Source organism: Triturus cristatus, chromosome 6 (assembly GCF_964204655.1).
Source record: "Triturus cristatus chromosome 6, aTriCri1.1, whole genome shotgun sequence".
In the NCBI taxonomy this organism is placed as follows: Eukaryota; Metazoa; Chordata; class Amphibia; order Caudata; family Salamandridae; genus Triturus; species Triturus cristatus.
The window spans coordinates 106,060,498-106,075,702 of NC_140589.1; the positions used below are offsets into that span (position 1 = coordinate 106,060,498).

The following is a 15,205-nucleotide window of genomic DNA, read 5'->3' on the forward strand; positions in this document are numbered from 1 at the left end:
ACATGGTGAGGATCCGTAACCGATATCATTTGGGTACAGGAACTGCAAGCCTTGAAGCCGGGCATCCCTACATGCACCAGGAGTCATATGGACTCAGCAAAGAAGTCAACAAAAGTTGAGAAAAAATCAGTCAAAAAGTGACTGGAGGTAACGCTCTCTCCGGATCAGCGCTGACTGGCGCGGAAAAAGAAAGAACTGACTTCAGCGAGCGAGGGCGGCATCTAAGTAGCTACCACGATGTCATCCCGGCGACTACGACGCCAACGACGGACGTGGAGCCGACCGACGCCACCTTCCGACGCGCAGAGGGACTGCTGACGAAAAAACTTTCTGGATCCAGTCTGATGCCTGGGAGTACCTCTAAGGTAAGGAATCTATAACTAACGTGTTTCTTCCAGATACCTAATTTGCGGTAATTGTGGATTCCATGAGAAGAGAGGGCGAAAAGGCCTGCATGTCCTAGAACCTAGAAGAGTCTGCTTTACGCGTTACATGGGCTTGGTGAAATGGTGTCAGGGAAATTTCCTGATGGCGATATACTGTTAACAGAAGAGGTGGAAACAGTTTTGTGCTGAAATAAACAGAGTATAGCTTTTTTCTGCAGAACAGATGACAGGCAAGAAAAAAGGCTGCTTGTGCTTCTCAGGCCCACTAGAAAACGGGAGGACTCTTTCTGTGAACATGACAAATTCTTGTTTTCTGCTAGCCTTCATCTCCCCATCCTGTAAAATCGTCTGGGGCAATCGGGCGGCCAATTTTGGTGTGAAGTTGTTGAGTTACTACTTTTTGGAAGAGTACACTACATAAACATTTTCTGAATCACTGATGGGCAGCAAATGAAAACTGCTTAAACAACCTACTAGTTCAGCTTTTCTGATTAGCTGCAGTCAACCTGTTCAAATAATGCATGGACGATTACACTGAGGGAGAAGATCACCATAGGTCTTTGCTGCAGCATCTAGAGGTTCACCATAAAATAAGTCCAATACAACATAGTATGTACAAATAAATGAATGCAAACCTTTTTTTTCTAGAAATATACGACAATGCAATAGGTCAAAATACTTGTGTTGTACAATTGTGCTGTTTAACGCATTTCAGCCTATTGTACCTTAGTGCCTCAAGTCCAATCAACTGGATGTTGATATTGTCTATCAGGATTTTCCCTTTTTCAAGCTCCATCATACGGAACAGGGCCATGAAGATGGTTGACTTTCCTGATCCAGTCCTTCCCACGATGCCCACCTTCTCTCTTGGGGAAATAGAGAAGTCCACCCCAGCTAGAGCATAAGGAAGTCCCGGACGATATGATAAAAATGCATTCTGGAATTCCACTTGCCCTCGAGTTGGCCAGTTGGAAGAAACCTGCCTCAAAAGAAAGAGTGCATGTAATTTGGTCAGAGCAAGCATTATATACATTCACATTACTTTGCAGTTATTTCTTTTAACATCAGCCATTCTACAAAGGGCCCTATACAGATTATTAGATGGCATTTCACTAATCAAGTTTTCAAAAATCCAGACCTTTGGGAACAAATTAGATTGACCCTGCTAGATCTGCTATGTTTCATATAACATGTGTCTAGTTAATCAGAAATTTCGAGCAAATGTGAACAAGAATTTTCAATTCTATTATAGATACAGAGGTGAAAATTAGACTTGTTAAGCATAGCAATATATATATATATATATATATATATATATATATATATATATATATATATATATATATTACCTACTGGCGGTCGCCAGTAGGTAGTTATAGTTAGGACCCCTTTTCCATAGGAAATCCGCAACATTCTATTTTGAATAACTTTGGCGCCGGTCGATGAATCCTCGCGAATTTCTCAAAATAGGTGGGGCGCTACGCTCCGCTCCTACCCTGAAAGTCTCGGGGGGATTCGTCAAGCGGGGGCTGAGATAAAAGGGGGGTCCCAAAACGCGTTTTTCCCATGCATTTTTCCATAGGACCTTTAGAACGAGCTACAGCCCGAACGGCTGAACAGAATTACTAGAAATTTGGCAGAGAGGTAGTCCGTAGGTCAAGGAAGTGCCTTTTGTAGGTTTGGTGTAAATCTGTTCAGTAGATTCTGAGAAAATAGCCTTTAAATCAATATATATATCTGAGCCCGCTTACGGTACGCTTACCGTACGCTTACCGTACGCGTACGGTGGCGTGCGCGAGCGCGATTCTGATTGGCTCTTAGATCTTAGTAAACATTCGAATCGGCCGAAACCAGGAAGCGGCGTCCGCCATTTTGTCTCTCGCACTGAGTGTTATTTATCAAACATGATGCCCAAAAACATGTTACGGGGCTGTTTTGACAACTCCCTCCCACATAGTCATGTTGAGGGAGTCCCCAAACATCCCCCAAGAGCAAAAACGGTTTTATTTTTTTTTCGGCAATTTCGCCGAGTACGCTTACCGTACGCTTACCGTAAGCGTACGGTAAAAATTAGAAATAAAAAAAACACTATCCACACTTACCCCACCCCCTGTGCTTTTGGTGGCCGGAGGCCACCAAATGTACAGGGCTTATTACATCAGTAAAAAAACTATATTTTGGCAACATGAAATTATAAAATCGAAATAAAAAAAACACTATCCACATTGACCCCACCCCCTGTGCTTTTGGTGGCCGAAGGCCACGAAATGTACAGGGCTTATTAAAGTTGATAAAAACCGTGCACGGAACGCACTGCGTTAAGTGGGCGCGCACGCCTCGAATGGCGTAAAGTAACTTAGCATTTAAAAAACCGTACAAATTCACTGAAAAAACCATAGGTTTCACACACGTTATAGTTAGGAATTAGCATTTAAAAAACCTTGCAAATTCACTGAAAAAACCATAGGTTTCACACATGTTATAGTTAGCGGAAATTTTACTGATAAAAAACCAATGAAATTGCCCCGTTATAGTTAGTGCTGGCAACTATAACTCACGCGACCGCAATCTTCTGCTGATGACATATGTGTCTTTATAAAAAAAAATATTTGTAATATATGTATAGCTAAAAATGTATGGAAGAAGACATGGGCAAATAAGTGTCTAAATACAGTATTAGCATCAGCAGAGGATTGCGGTCGCGTGAGTTATAGTTGCCAGCACTAACTATAACGGGGCAATTTCATTGGTTTTTTATCAGTAAAATTTCCGCTAACTATAACATGTGTGAAACCTATGGTTTTTTCAGTGCATATATATATATCTATATATATATATATATTCACTTAAAAAACCATAGGGTTCACACATGTTATAGTTAGCTGGACATTTTACTCGTACAAAACCATTGAAATTCCCCCGTTATAGTTAGTTCAGATAACTATAACTCGCGCGCCCGCAATGCACTGCTGATGACGTCACATATTACATCACTCATGACATGGTCAGTGGCATCACTCATGACATCACTGATAACATCATCCTTGTGATAGAGTGGCGGTTGCACGACTTATAGTTATCTGAACTAACTAAAACGGGGGAATTTCAATGGTTTTGTACGAGTGAAATGTCCAGCTAACTATACAATATGTGAAACTTATGGTTTTTTAAGTGAATTTGCAAGGTTTTTTAAATGCTAATTCCTAACTATAACGTGTGTGAAACCTATGGTTTTTTAACCCCTTCCATGCTGCGCGAATTCCGCCGCTGTGCTGACGGTTTCTTGCGCGGGCGTGGTCATGACGGAACGGTTCCGTCATGAGCACAGCTCAACCGTGGCTCATGACGGAACCGTTCCGTCATGAGCACCGAAGGGGTTAAGTGAATTTGTAAGGTTTTTTAAATGCTAAGTTATGTATGTATTATTATATTTTTTATATATTTATTTTACAATAAACTACCTATGTATATAGTTATAGATTGACTGTATCCTGTAATATGGAATGGCTCGTTTAAAATGTTTTTTTTGCGCACGGTGCGCGCACCCCGCGATTTTTTGAAAAAAATATAAAATATTTTTTTCACCCTTCGGGGTCCTTCAGGGACCCCCTGACAAAGGCTAGGGGGTCAGGAACTCTCTACCCTGCCCCCTTTTCACGTTCTCCACCTTTGTTTTTCTCTCTCACACAAGTCACACACAAAATGGCGGCCGACACTTCCTGATTTCGACCGATTCGAACGTTGACTGACATCTAACCACCAATCAGATTTACGCTCGCGCACCGCACGGTGCGCGCACGGTGCGCGCCTATAGATATTGAACAGATTGACTCCATATATGCAAAAGGCACTTCCCTGACCTGAGGACTACCTCTTTGCCAAATTTCAAGTAATTCTGTTCAGCCGTTCGGGCTGTACCTTCGACTAAAGGTCCTATGGGAAAATGCATGGGGAAAACGCGTTTTGGGGCCCCCTTTTTCTCTCGGCCCCCGCTTGACAAATCACCCCGAGACTTTCAGGGTAGGAGCTGAGCGGAGCGCCCCATTAGTTTTGAAAGTTTCGCGAGGATTCGTCAACCGGCGCCAAAGTTATTCAAAATAGAATTTTCAGATTTCCTATGGAAACACGGTCCTAACTATAACTATCTACTGGCGACCGCCAGTAGATAATATATATATATATATATATATTACCTACTGGCGGTCGCCAGTAGGTAGTTATAGTTAGGACCCCTTTTCCATAGGAAATCCGCAACATTCTATTTTGAATAACTTTGGCGCCGGTCGATGAATCCTCGCGAATTTCTCAAAATAGGTGGGGCGCTACGCTCCGCTCCTACCCTGAAAGTCTCGGGGGGATTCGTCAAGCGGGGGCTGAGATAAAAGGGGGGTCCCAAAACGCGTTTTTCCCATGCATTTTTCCATAGGACCTTTAGAACGAGCTACAGCCCGAACGGCTGAACAGAATTACTAGAAATTTGGCAGAGAGGTAGTCCGTAGGTCAAGGAAGTGCCTTTTGTAGGTTTGGTGTAAATCTGTTCAGTAGATTCTGAGAAAATAGCCTTTAAATCAATATATATATCTGAGCCCGCTTACGGTACGCTTACCGTACGCTTACCGTACGCGTACGGTGGCGTGCGCGAGCGCGATTCTGATTGGCTCTTAGATCTTAGTAAACATTCGAATCGGCCGAAACCAGGAAGCGGCGTCCGCCATTTTGTCTCTCGCACTGAGTGTTATTTATCAAACATGATGCCCAAAGAACAAGTTACTTACCTTCGGTAACGATGTATCTGTAAGAAACATTAGTTAGTTAGATTCCTCACCTTAGAATATCCCCAGGCGTCAGACTGGATCCGGAAGATTTTTCGTCAGCAATACCCCTTGCGCGTCGCTAGGCGTCGTCTGCGGCTCCGCGTCCGTCGTCGGCGTCGTGCGCCGGGATGACGTCGTCGGAGTACTTAGACGCCGCCCTCGCGCGCTGACGTCAGTTCTTGTACATAGCCTTCCGCGCCAGGAACGCAGAGCCATGCAAAGACCGACACTGGTGCCAAAAATAAAATCTAGGGCCCTGAAAGGGATAGCCTTAACCCTAGATGTCAGTTCGCAGAACGGGGAGGATGGGAGGGTCGGTGAGGAATCTAACTAACTAATGTTTCTTACAGATACATCGTTACCGAAGGTAAGTAACTTGTTCATCTGAAAGAAACACGTTAGTTAGATTCCTCACCTTAGAATAGATACCCAAGCAATACCATCCCCGGTGGTGGGTCTGCGAACCAAGATCACACCAGAAAGTCCTGGAGGACAGAACGGCCAAAGAAGCCATCCCTCCGGACTTGGCTGTCAAGGCAATAATGCCTGGCAAACGTGTGTAGCGAAGCCCACGTCGCCGCCTGACAGATGTCCTGCAAAGGGACTCCCCGTCCCAAGGCAGTAGTAGCCGCCGTGGCCCGAGTAGAATGGGCGCGCAGCCCAACAGGAGGGTCCTTTTTAGCCAAGGAATAGCAGATTTTTATACACAAAACGACCCACCGAGAGATGGTTCGTTTGTGCACAGCTTTCCCCTTCTTAGCGCCCACGTACCCAACAAAAAGCTGGTCGTCCACCCGGAACTGTTGTGTGCGGTCCAGATAAAAGGAGAGCGCACGTTTTGGGTCCAGACGGTGGAGCCTCTCTTCCTCTTTGGAAGGATGCGGAGGCGGAAAGAAGGTGGGCAAGGTGACAGACTGCCCAAGGTGAAATGGAGTCACCACTTTAGGAAGAAAGGAGGGACGAGGCCGAAGGACAACCTTGTCCGGATGAACAGACAGAAAAGGAGGCTTTGAAGATAAAGCCTGGAGCTCACTCACCCGTCTAGCCGAGGTGATGGCTACCAGAAAAGCAGTCTTTAGAGTTAGAAGACGAAGAGGACAATTGTGAAGCGGCTCGAAGGGAGCGCACATCAGGAATGTCAAAACCAGATTCAAGTCCCACTGAGGCATCACAAAAGGGACAGGAGGGAACGTGTGTGTAATGCCTTTGAGAAAGCGTGTAACCACAGGGGACTTGAAAAGAGAAGGCTGATCAGGAAGCCGCAAGAAGGCGGAGATGGCAGCAAGATAACCTTTCAGGGTGCCCAGGGCAGAGCCCTGCCGGGCCAGAGAAAGAAGGAAGAGGAGAACCTCAGAAAGAGGGGCGGAAAGGGGATCCACAGCCTTTGCTGTGCACCATGCCACAAATTTGTTCCACCGGCAGGCGTATACCGACTTTGTGGAGGGACGCCTGGCTGCCAGAATGATATCACAGACTTCAGGAGGCAAGTCAAATGGCATCAACTGCCGCCGCTCAATCTCCACGCATGGAGGTGGAGGCTGGACAGGTTCGGGTGGAGGACCGTCCCCTGCTGCTGCGACAGAAGATCCTCCCGAAGGGGCAGACGTATCGGGGGATCGGTCAACAGACTGAGTAGCTCGGGATACCAGTATCTTCGTGCCCAATCCGGAGCCACCAAGATGACTTGGGCCCGGTCGTGCCTGATCTTCTTCAGCACTCTGGGCAGAAGTGGTATAGGCGGAAAGGCGTACAACAGACCGCAACTCCACTCGTGACGAAAAGCGTCGCCGAGCGAGTGCCGCCTTGGAAATTCCAACGCGCAGAACTGCTGACATTGCGCGTTCTCTTCGGTGGCGAATAGATCTAACCAAGGCTCTCCCCACTGCTGAAAGAGGCCTTGCGCCACTTCGGAGTTCAGACGCCATTCGTGATCCATCATGCACCGGCGGCTGAGTTCGTCTGCTCTGGCGTTCAGAGAGCCCGCCAGATGTTGAACGACCAGGGTGACGCCCTGGTGTTCCAGCCATGTCCAGAGGCGCAGAGCCTCCTGACAAAGGGTCCACGACCCCACCCCGCCCTGTTTGTTGCAGTACCACATGGCGGTGGTGTTGTCCGTGAACACCTGCACGACACTTCCCCTGACAGAGGGAAGGAAGGCTTTCAGTGCAAGCCGGATCGCTCTCAACTCCAACAGGTTGATGTGGAGACGAGACTCCGCCGGAGACCAGAGGCCTCTGATCTCCGCCTCTCCCATATGGCCACCCCATCCCAGGAGGGACGCATCCGTCACTACGACATGCTCTGGTTGGGGAAGGGAGAGGCTCTTGCCCTTGACCCACTCGCGGTCCGTGAGCCACCACTGCAACTGTTGTGCAGTGCCCTCCGAGATCAAGACATGGTCGGACAGGTTGCCGTGATGCTGGGCCCACTGAAACTTCAGGTCCCACTGCAGAGCCCGCATGCGCCGCCTGGCGTGATGCACTAGTAGGATGCAGGAGGCCATCAGCCCCAGAAGCCGCAACACTAGCCTGACCGAAACCCGGGATAGAGGCCGAAAGATGGGAATCAGGGCCCGTATATCCCGGACCCGCTGTTCCGGTGGATGGACCCGGAACCGCGCCGAATCGAGAACCGCTCCGATGAAGAGGAGCTCCTGAGAGGGACTCAGGTGTGACTTCGGCACGTTGATGGAAAACCCCAGCAAATGCAGGAGATCCGCCGTAGTCTGGAGGTGGGAGACGACTGCCTGGGGCGAGCCCGCCTTCAACAACCAGTCGTCGAGATAGGGGAAGACTGGAACCCCTGATCTGCGCAGATGAGCTGCGACCACCGCCATCACTTTCGTGAACACCCGAGGGGCACTGGTGAGGCCGAAGGGGAGCACGGTAAACTGAAAGTGCTCTTGGCCCACCGTGAACCGCAGGTAACGCCGGTGGGCCGGCAGGACGGGGATGTGGAAATAAGCGTCCTGCAAGTCCAACGCTACCATCCAGTCTCCAGGGTCTAGGGCAGCTAAAACCTGAGCCAACGTTAGCATCTTGAACCTTTCCTTTCGGAGGAAGGCATTGACGTTCCGGAGGTCCAAGATAGGGCGTAGGCCCCCCTTGCCCTTCTTGGGAACCAGAAAGTAGTGGGAATAACAACCACGACCTACTTCTGGACTCGGAACGCGCTCGACGGCCCCCTTGGCCAAGAGAGCCGAAACTTCCTCGCGGAGAAGATCCAAATGATCCCCCGAGATACGGTGGTGCTGCGGTGGCATGGCTGGAGGGGTCGTCTCGAAGGGGAGGGAGTAGCCCCTTCGGACGATTTGCAGCACCCACCTGTCCGATGTTATGGACCGCCAGTGGAGCAGGTGATGGCGAACTCTGCCGCCCACTGGCGTGGTATGGGCCTGAAAGCTCGGACTAGGAAGGCTTTGAGGCGGATGCTGCCGGGGTGGATGTGGGCTGACCACGTCGGCCTCCATTTCCGCCACGGCGGAAGCCACGTCCGCGACCGCGCGCAGGTTGGTTCTGCGGCTGGTGGCTTTGCGGACGTGAGGAGGCGCCCCTTCCTTGGCCACGAAAGGGGCGAAAAGCGGAGGTGTGCGCCCGCGGAGCCGCGAGGCCCAAGGACTTGGCCGTAGCCCGGGAGTCCTTAAAGCGGTTCAGCGCACTGTCCGCCTTCTCACCAAACAGGCGAGTGCCATCAAAGGGCATGTCCATGAGGGTTGTCTGGACATCCCCGGAAAATGACGTGGACCGCATCCAGGCGTGGCGGCGGAGCGCCACCGTGGTGGAAATCGCCCGACCCAGCGAGTCCGTGGTGTCAAGCCCACATCGTATGGCGTGCCGTGCTGCATCCCTCCCATCGGCCAAAGCCTGGGTAAGACGCGTCCGGACCTCCTCCGGACACAGGGGCAGCACGTCCTCCACCGTATCCCACAGGGAATGGGAATAACGGTCCAAGAGACAGGCGGTATTTAAGGACCGCAGGCCCAAACTAAGGGACGAAAACAGTTTCTTGCCGAACTGCTCGAGTCTCTTGGAATCCCGATCCGGCGGAGCGGTCGGGAAGGAGGATTGGGAAGTAGAGGCCTGGATAACCAGACTCTCGGGGGTGGGGTGTTGGGACAGGAAACTGGGGTCGCCCGGAGCAGGGCGGTGGCGCCTGGCAACGTTCCTGTCCACAGGAGGAACTGTGGAGGGCTTGGACCAGGTGCCCTGCAGAATGTCAGTGAGGGCCTCGTTGAACGGCAGCAGAGGCTCAGTGGAGCTTGCTGAGGTTTGAAGCACCTCAGTGAGGATGTTAGTCCTCACAGCCACGGCAGGCAACTCGAGCCCAAGGGCCTCAGCCGCCTTGCGCAGCACCACAGAAAATGCTGCACCCTCCTCCGAAGCCACGGTCGGAGGAGAAGTGAATCCAGTGTCTGGCGAGGTGTCCAGCCCACTGGCCTCCCCCAGTTCATCTGCCCAGTCCTGAGAAAGCTGTGACTGAACAGCCAGAGGGTCCTCGAACCCCTCCCAGTCGCCCCCTTCTTCCGATTCCTGATAAACAGGAGGAATGATCGGAACCGGACTGTAGAGATGGTAGGACTCAAGCGGCGTCGGATGCGGCGTCGGCGGACGCCGTGCCGGCGTCGGGTCCGGATGAGGGCTAAACCGGGGTGTCGGCGTCACAGGTGTCGGCGTCGGCGGCGCCGGTGACGGCGTCGGTGGTTCAGGCGTCGGCGCCGGTGGAGGAGTGACTAGGTCAACCGGCGTCGACTGGGGCCCAGGCAAGGGCCCCGCGGGGACCTGCGGCGTCGAGACCGGAGTCGTCGACGGCGCCGGGGCCGGAGCCGCCGGCACGCGAGGTCGCCCAGTCAAGTCCGCGGGGCCCGAAGGCGCGCCAGCGGGCGTCGACGGCGGGGCCAGGCTCCTCATGGCCGAGAGGAAGGCACTGATCTCCGCCGGCGCCGCGTCAGCCCCAGGGACCGGAAGGTATGGGGGCGGACGCGGCACCTGCGGCTCCGCCGGAGCCGCGGGGGTGGAACCACCCTGACCCTCGGCCAAGTCGCGCGACCGGCGAGGGGAGTCCGAAGAGCGATGTCGCCTCTTGGACTTCTTGGAGCGTTTGGACTTACCCGACGACTTGGAGCCGGACGAGCGATGGCGTCGGCTAGGGCTCCGCGAGCGATCCTTGGACCTCCTCCTGGACCGGGATCGCGCACGACGCGGAGCCGAGTGGCGAAGCTCGAGAAGCTTGCGGGACCGCTCCCGCCTAGCCTTCGAAGTCAGGGCCTGACAGTCGTTGCACGACTCCGCGTCGTGGTCGGGGCCTAAGCAGTAGAGGCACCGGCGGTGGTGATCGGTCACCGAAATCAGTCGATGACAATCCTCACAAGCCTTGAACCCAGGCATCCTACCGGCACCAGATGTCGACAGACAAGGATCAAAAATGATCAAAAAAGATTTAGTCAAAAAAGACTAAAAGGGGTAGCTCTCCCGGATCTGCGCTTACTGGCGCGGAAAAAAGAAGAACTGACGTCAGCGCGCGAGGGCGGCGTCTAAGTACTCCGACGACGTCATCCCGGCGCACGACGCCGACGACGGACGCGGAGCCGCAGACGACGCCTAGCGACGCGCAAGGGGTATTGCTGACGAAAAATCTTCCGGATCCAGTCTGACGCCTGGGGATATTCTAAGGTGAGGAATCTAACTAACGTGTTTCTTTCAGATAACATGTTACGGGGCTGTTTTGACAACTCCCTCCCACATAGTCATGTTGAGGGAGTCCCCAAACATCCCCCAAGAGCAAAAACGGTTTTATTTTTTTTTCGGCAATTTCGCCGAGTACGCTTACCGTACGCTTACCGTAAGCGTACGGTAAAAAATAGAAATAAAAAAAACACTATCCACACTTACCCCACCCCCTGTGCTTTTGGTGGCCGTAGGCCACCAAATGTACAGGGCTTATTACATCAGTAAAAAAACTATATTTTGGCAACATGAAATTATAAAATCGAAATAAAAAAAACACTATCCACATTGACCCCACCCCCTGTGCTTTTGGTGGCCGAAGGCCACCAAATGTACAGGGCTTATTAAAGTTGATAAAAACCGTGCACGGAACGCACTGCGTTAAGTGGGCGCGCACGCCTCGAATGGCGTAAAGTAACTTAGCATTTAAAAAACCGTACAAATTCACTGAAAAAACCATAGGTTTCACACACGTTATAGTTAGGAATTAGCATTTAAAAAACCTTGCAAATTCACTGAAAAAACCATAGGTTTCACACATGTTATAGTTAGCGGAAATTTTACTGATAAAAAACCAATGAAATTGCCCCGTTATAGTTAGTGCTGGCAATTATAACTCACGCGACCGCAATCTTCTGCTGATGACATATGTGTCTTTATAAAAAAAAATATTTGTAATATATGTATAGCTAAAAATGTATGGAAGAAGACATGGGCAAATAAGTGTCTAAATACAGTATTAGCATCAGCAGAGGATTGCGGTCGCGTGAGTTATAGTTGCCAGCACTAACTATAACGGGGCAATTTCATTGGTTTTTTATCAGTAAAATTTCCGCTAACTATAACATGTGTGAAACCTATGGTTTTTTCAGTGAATATATATATATATCTATATATATATATATATTCACTTAAAAAACCATAGGGTTCACACATGTTATAGTTAGCTGGACATTTTACTCGTACAAAACCATTGAAATTCCCCCGTTATAGTTAGTTCAGATAACTATAACTCGCACGCCCGCAATGCACTGCTGATGACGTCACATATTACATCACTCATGACATGGTCAGTGGCATCACTCATGACATCACTGATAACATCATCCTTGTGATAGAGTGGCGGTTGCACGACTTATAGTTATCTGAACTAACTAAAACGGGGGAATTTCAATGGTTTTGTACGAGTGAAATGTCCAGCTAACTATACAATATGTGAAACTTATGGTTTTTTAAGTGAATTTGCAAGGTTTTTTAAATGCTAATTCCTAACTATAACGTGTGTGAAACCTATGGTTTTTTAAGTGAATATATATATATATATATATATATACCAACTCTTGAGTAGTTTTCTGAAGATAAGATAGTTATCCCTAGATCTTATGTTTGAGGGGTAATGAACTCCATAGTTTGGTTGCTCGAGCAGAGAAATATGTACCAACTATGGTTTATTTTCCTGTGTGGTGAGTTTTGAGGCGAGGTGCCAATGTTGAGCAGAGGTTCCTTTGTGGGATGTATTTGGCGATTTTATTCCTGATGAAAAGCGTCCTATTCTATGTATTGCTTTGTGGGTGATACAAAGCAGCTTTGAGGTGGATCTTCTGGCAACCGGTAACCAATGTAGGGTCCTCAAGACAGGGAAGATGTGGGATTGTGACATTACGTGTAGGTGTAGTTGATAAAGATGAACTGTGGTAGAGGTCATTGGCGTAATCAAGATTAGACAGTACCAGAGAAATAGTAGCCTGGACCTTCAGTGGAAATTCCAGGTGGGGGAAGATGCATAGCAGGGTTTTCATGTTAATGAAGCTCGAGCTTGCTCTTTTGTCCCCTTGGGCATTCATTGATATTTGGAGACCATGGTAATTCAAAGGTTTCTTAGTTCCTTAAATACTTCAAGAGGAGGTTCAAGATAGTAAGGCCTGGCGAAGAGTGGGTCATAATTTTTCCAACTGCCACATGTGAGTATCTCAGTTTTGGAAGCATTTCAAGCATTGAGATGACTCCATGTCATCCACTGACAAAGGGCTTTGAGGCAACTGAAGAGTTTTGCTTTTCTAGGGCCATATGTAGGAAGCCTAATACCGGTCGGTAACGGCCGATTTTCGGTAAATATCCCGTTACCGACCGGTATTTAGGCTTTTGGTATGTAGGGGGCACATTTCAGGATTCGGTAATTTACCGAATCGGTAAAATTACCGAATCGGTAATTTTACCGATTCGGTAAATACCAAATCCTGAAATGATATGTAGGGGGAGTGTGTGGTTGGTGTGGGGATTCGTTATTTACCACCAACTAAAAGTTGGTGGTAAATGACGATTAGCTGTAAAAAAGCATTTTTGGGCACTTTGAAGTGTGCAATGTGGCAGACATACATGCCCTTAGGGCATGTATGTGTGCCACATGTGCACACATGCACGAATCAGGGGTGCAACAGGGTGTCAATGTGACACCCTGCCACCCATGATGATGCCTCCCCCATTACCGATTCGGTATTTACCGATTCGGTAATGGCAACTGGCTTCCCATTCATTCCTATGGGCCTCCAGGCCCATAGGAATGAATGGGAAGCCAGTTGCCATTACCGAATCGGTAAATACCGATTCTAAAATACCGACACTTACCGATCCGGTAATATTTTACCTACATTACATTTACCGATTCATAAATACCGAATCGGTAAAATTCGGTATTTAAGAATCGGTAAATGTAATTTACCTACATATGGCCCCTAATGTCTTAGGGGCTTTCCAGTATAAGGAGTATTTCTGTGTCACTTGCATAACCATAGCTTTTGAGCTCAAATTCATTGATCATTGCCGGTAATGACTTCATGAAGATATTGAAAAGCAGGGGCGAGACAATAGAGCCTTGAGGGACCGCTGCTTTTGCGAAGTATGGTTTGGAACAGAAAGGGGGAGTATGGATACCATTTGTTATTGTTTTGAAGATAGGATGTGATCCAGTCGAGAGCAGTCCCCTGTATACCGGCATCGTAAAATCTTTGTATTAGAGTGTCATGGTTAACTGTGTTGAAGGTAGCTGAGGCGTCCAAGAGAAGTAGTGCCGCAAACTCGTTCCCATCTACTGTATTTTTAAGGTCATACCAGATGGTGGTGAGAGCAGATTCTGTGCCTCTTCCTGGGACGAATCCTGTTTGGTAGTCCGAAAATATGGAGTTATCTTCACTGAAATGTGGCATCTGTGCTAATACTGCTTTTTCTATCAGTTTGCCCAGGAAAGGTCCATTTGTAATTAATTTGTAGTTGTTGGGGTCATGCGGGGAAAGGTTAGTTTTCTTTAAAAATGGGCGTATGAATGTCTTTTACAGGGCTTCTGGAGTTAACGACTTATTGATGCCTTTACTATCTGTCAATGAAGCACTGATGGACACTTGGTGAAAACCCCTTCTTATTGCAGGCAGAAAGTTGCACCACAAGCAGGCGCTACAATCCCTTTCCGTATGACACAGTCTTTTTGATATAATAACCTTCACCAGAAAGTGCCAAGCTTTAGCCAGCAAAGTAATTACATTCTCACTGCTATGTCTGATAGAGAATCTAAACACATTGATGAGCTTTGCATGAAGGTGTTCTCCTTCGCCAGCTTGGCCTCACATTATTTGAAAGTGGTCTACCTGCAAGGCAGAGACACACACGCCTTCTGGGTCATGTACAAGTAAAATCTTGCCTGCCCTGCCAGAGGAGTCTTGAAATGATTTCATCTAGATAGACCACGATGGGCAAGATGCCTCAAAGTGCATTTTACCGGATTGACTTGGGCACAAGTATGGTTATTCCCCATCATACATACATTTGTGCTACAGGTTTCTCTGGGGACATGCAGGCATGCCTCAGATAAGTGGGTCATGTAGGTAACCTTCAAAGCTACGTCCTTCCCTTTTTTGTCAAAAACTCCCCCCCCTCAATTCATACTGTTCTCGTCCAGACTTTAGCTAAACATACCTCCATCCTTGCCAGAGAGGTTCAGCCACTACTAGACAAAAGGGTGGACTCAGATTGATTTTGGATCTTCAGTTCCTTAACACTTTACTTCAGAAAGACAAATTCAAAATGCCAATCTTGCACAAGGTTCTCTCTGCTCTGGACTTGTGGGATTTGATGGTTCCTTTGACTTGAAAGACGAACTTTCATGTGCCTGTCTCGCCTTGCCAGAGGCGTTTTGTTCAATTTGTTTTGGGAAATGGACACCTTCAGTTTGCAGTTTTGCCTTTTGAGCTAACAGCCTCTCATGTCTTCATGAACTCCCACCCAGGGTTCA

At 48.8% G+C, this 15,205-nt stretch overlaps 1 protein-coding gene across 1 annotated transcript in view; it reads right to left on the bottom strand.

Annotated features, from left to right (window-relative positions):
* LOC146816462 (ATP-binding cassette sub-family C member 10-like) overlaps window positions 1–15,205 on the bottom strand; it is a 699,272-nt gene that overhangs the window by 195,728 nt on the left and 488,339 nt on the right. Inside the window, exon 10 of the mRNA XM_085609512.1 lies at window positions 1,112–1,365. Within this exon, the coding sequence (XP_085465638.1) occupies window positions 1,112–1,365 (254 nt within the window). The remainder of the gene's footprint in view (window positions 1–1,111; window positions 1,366–15,205) is intronic.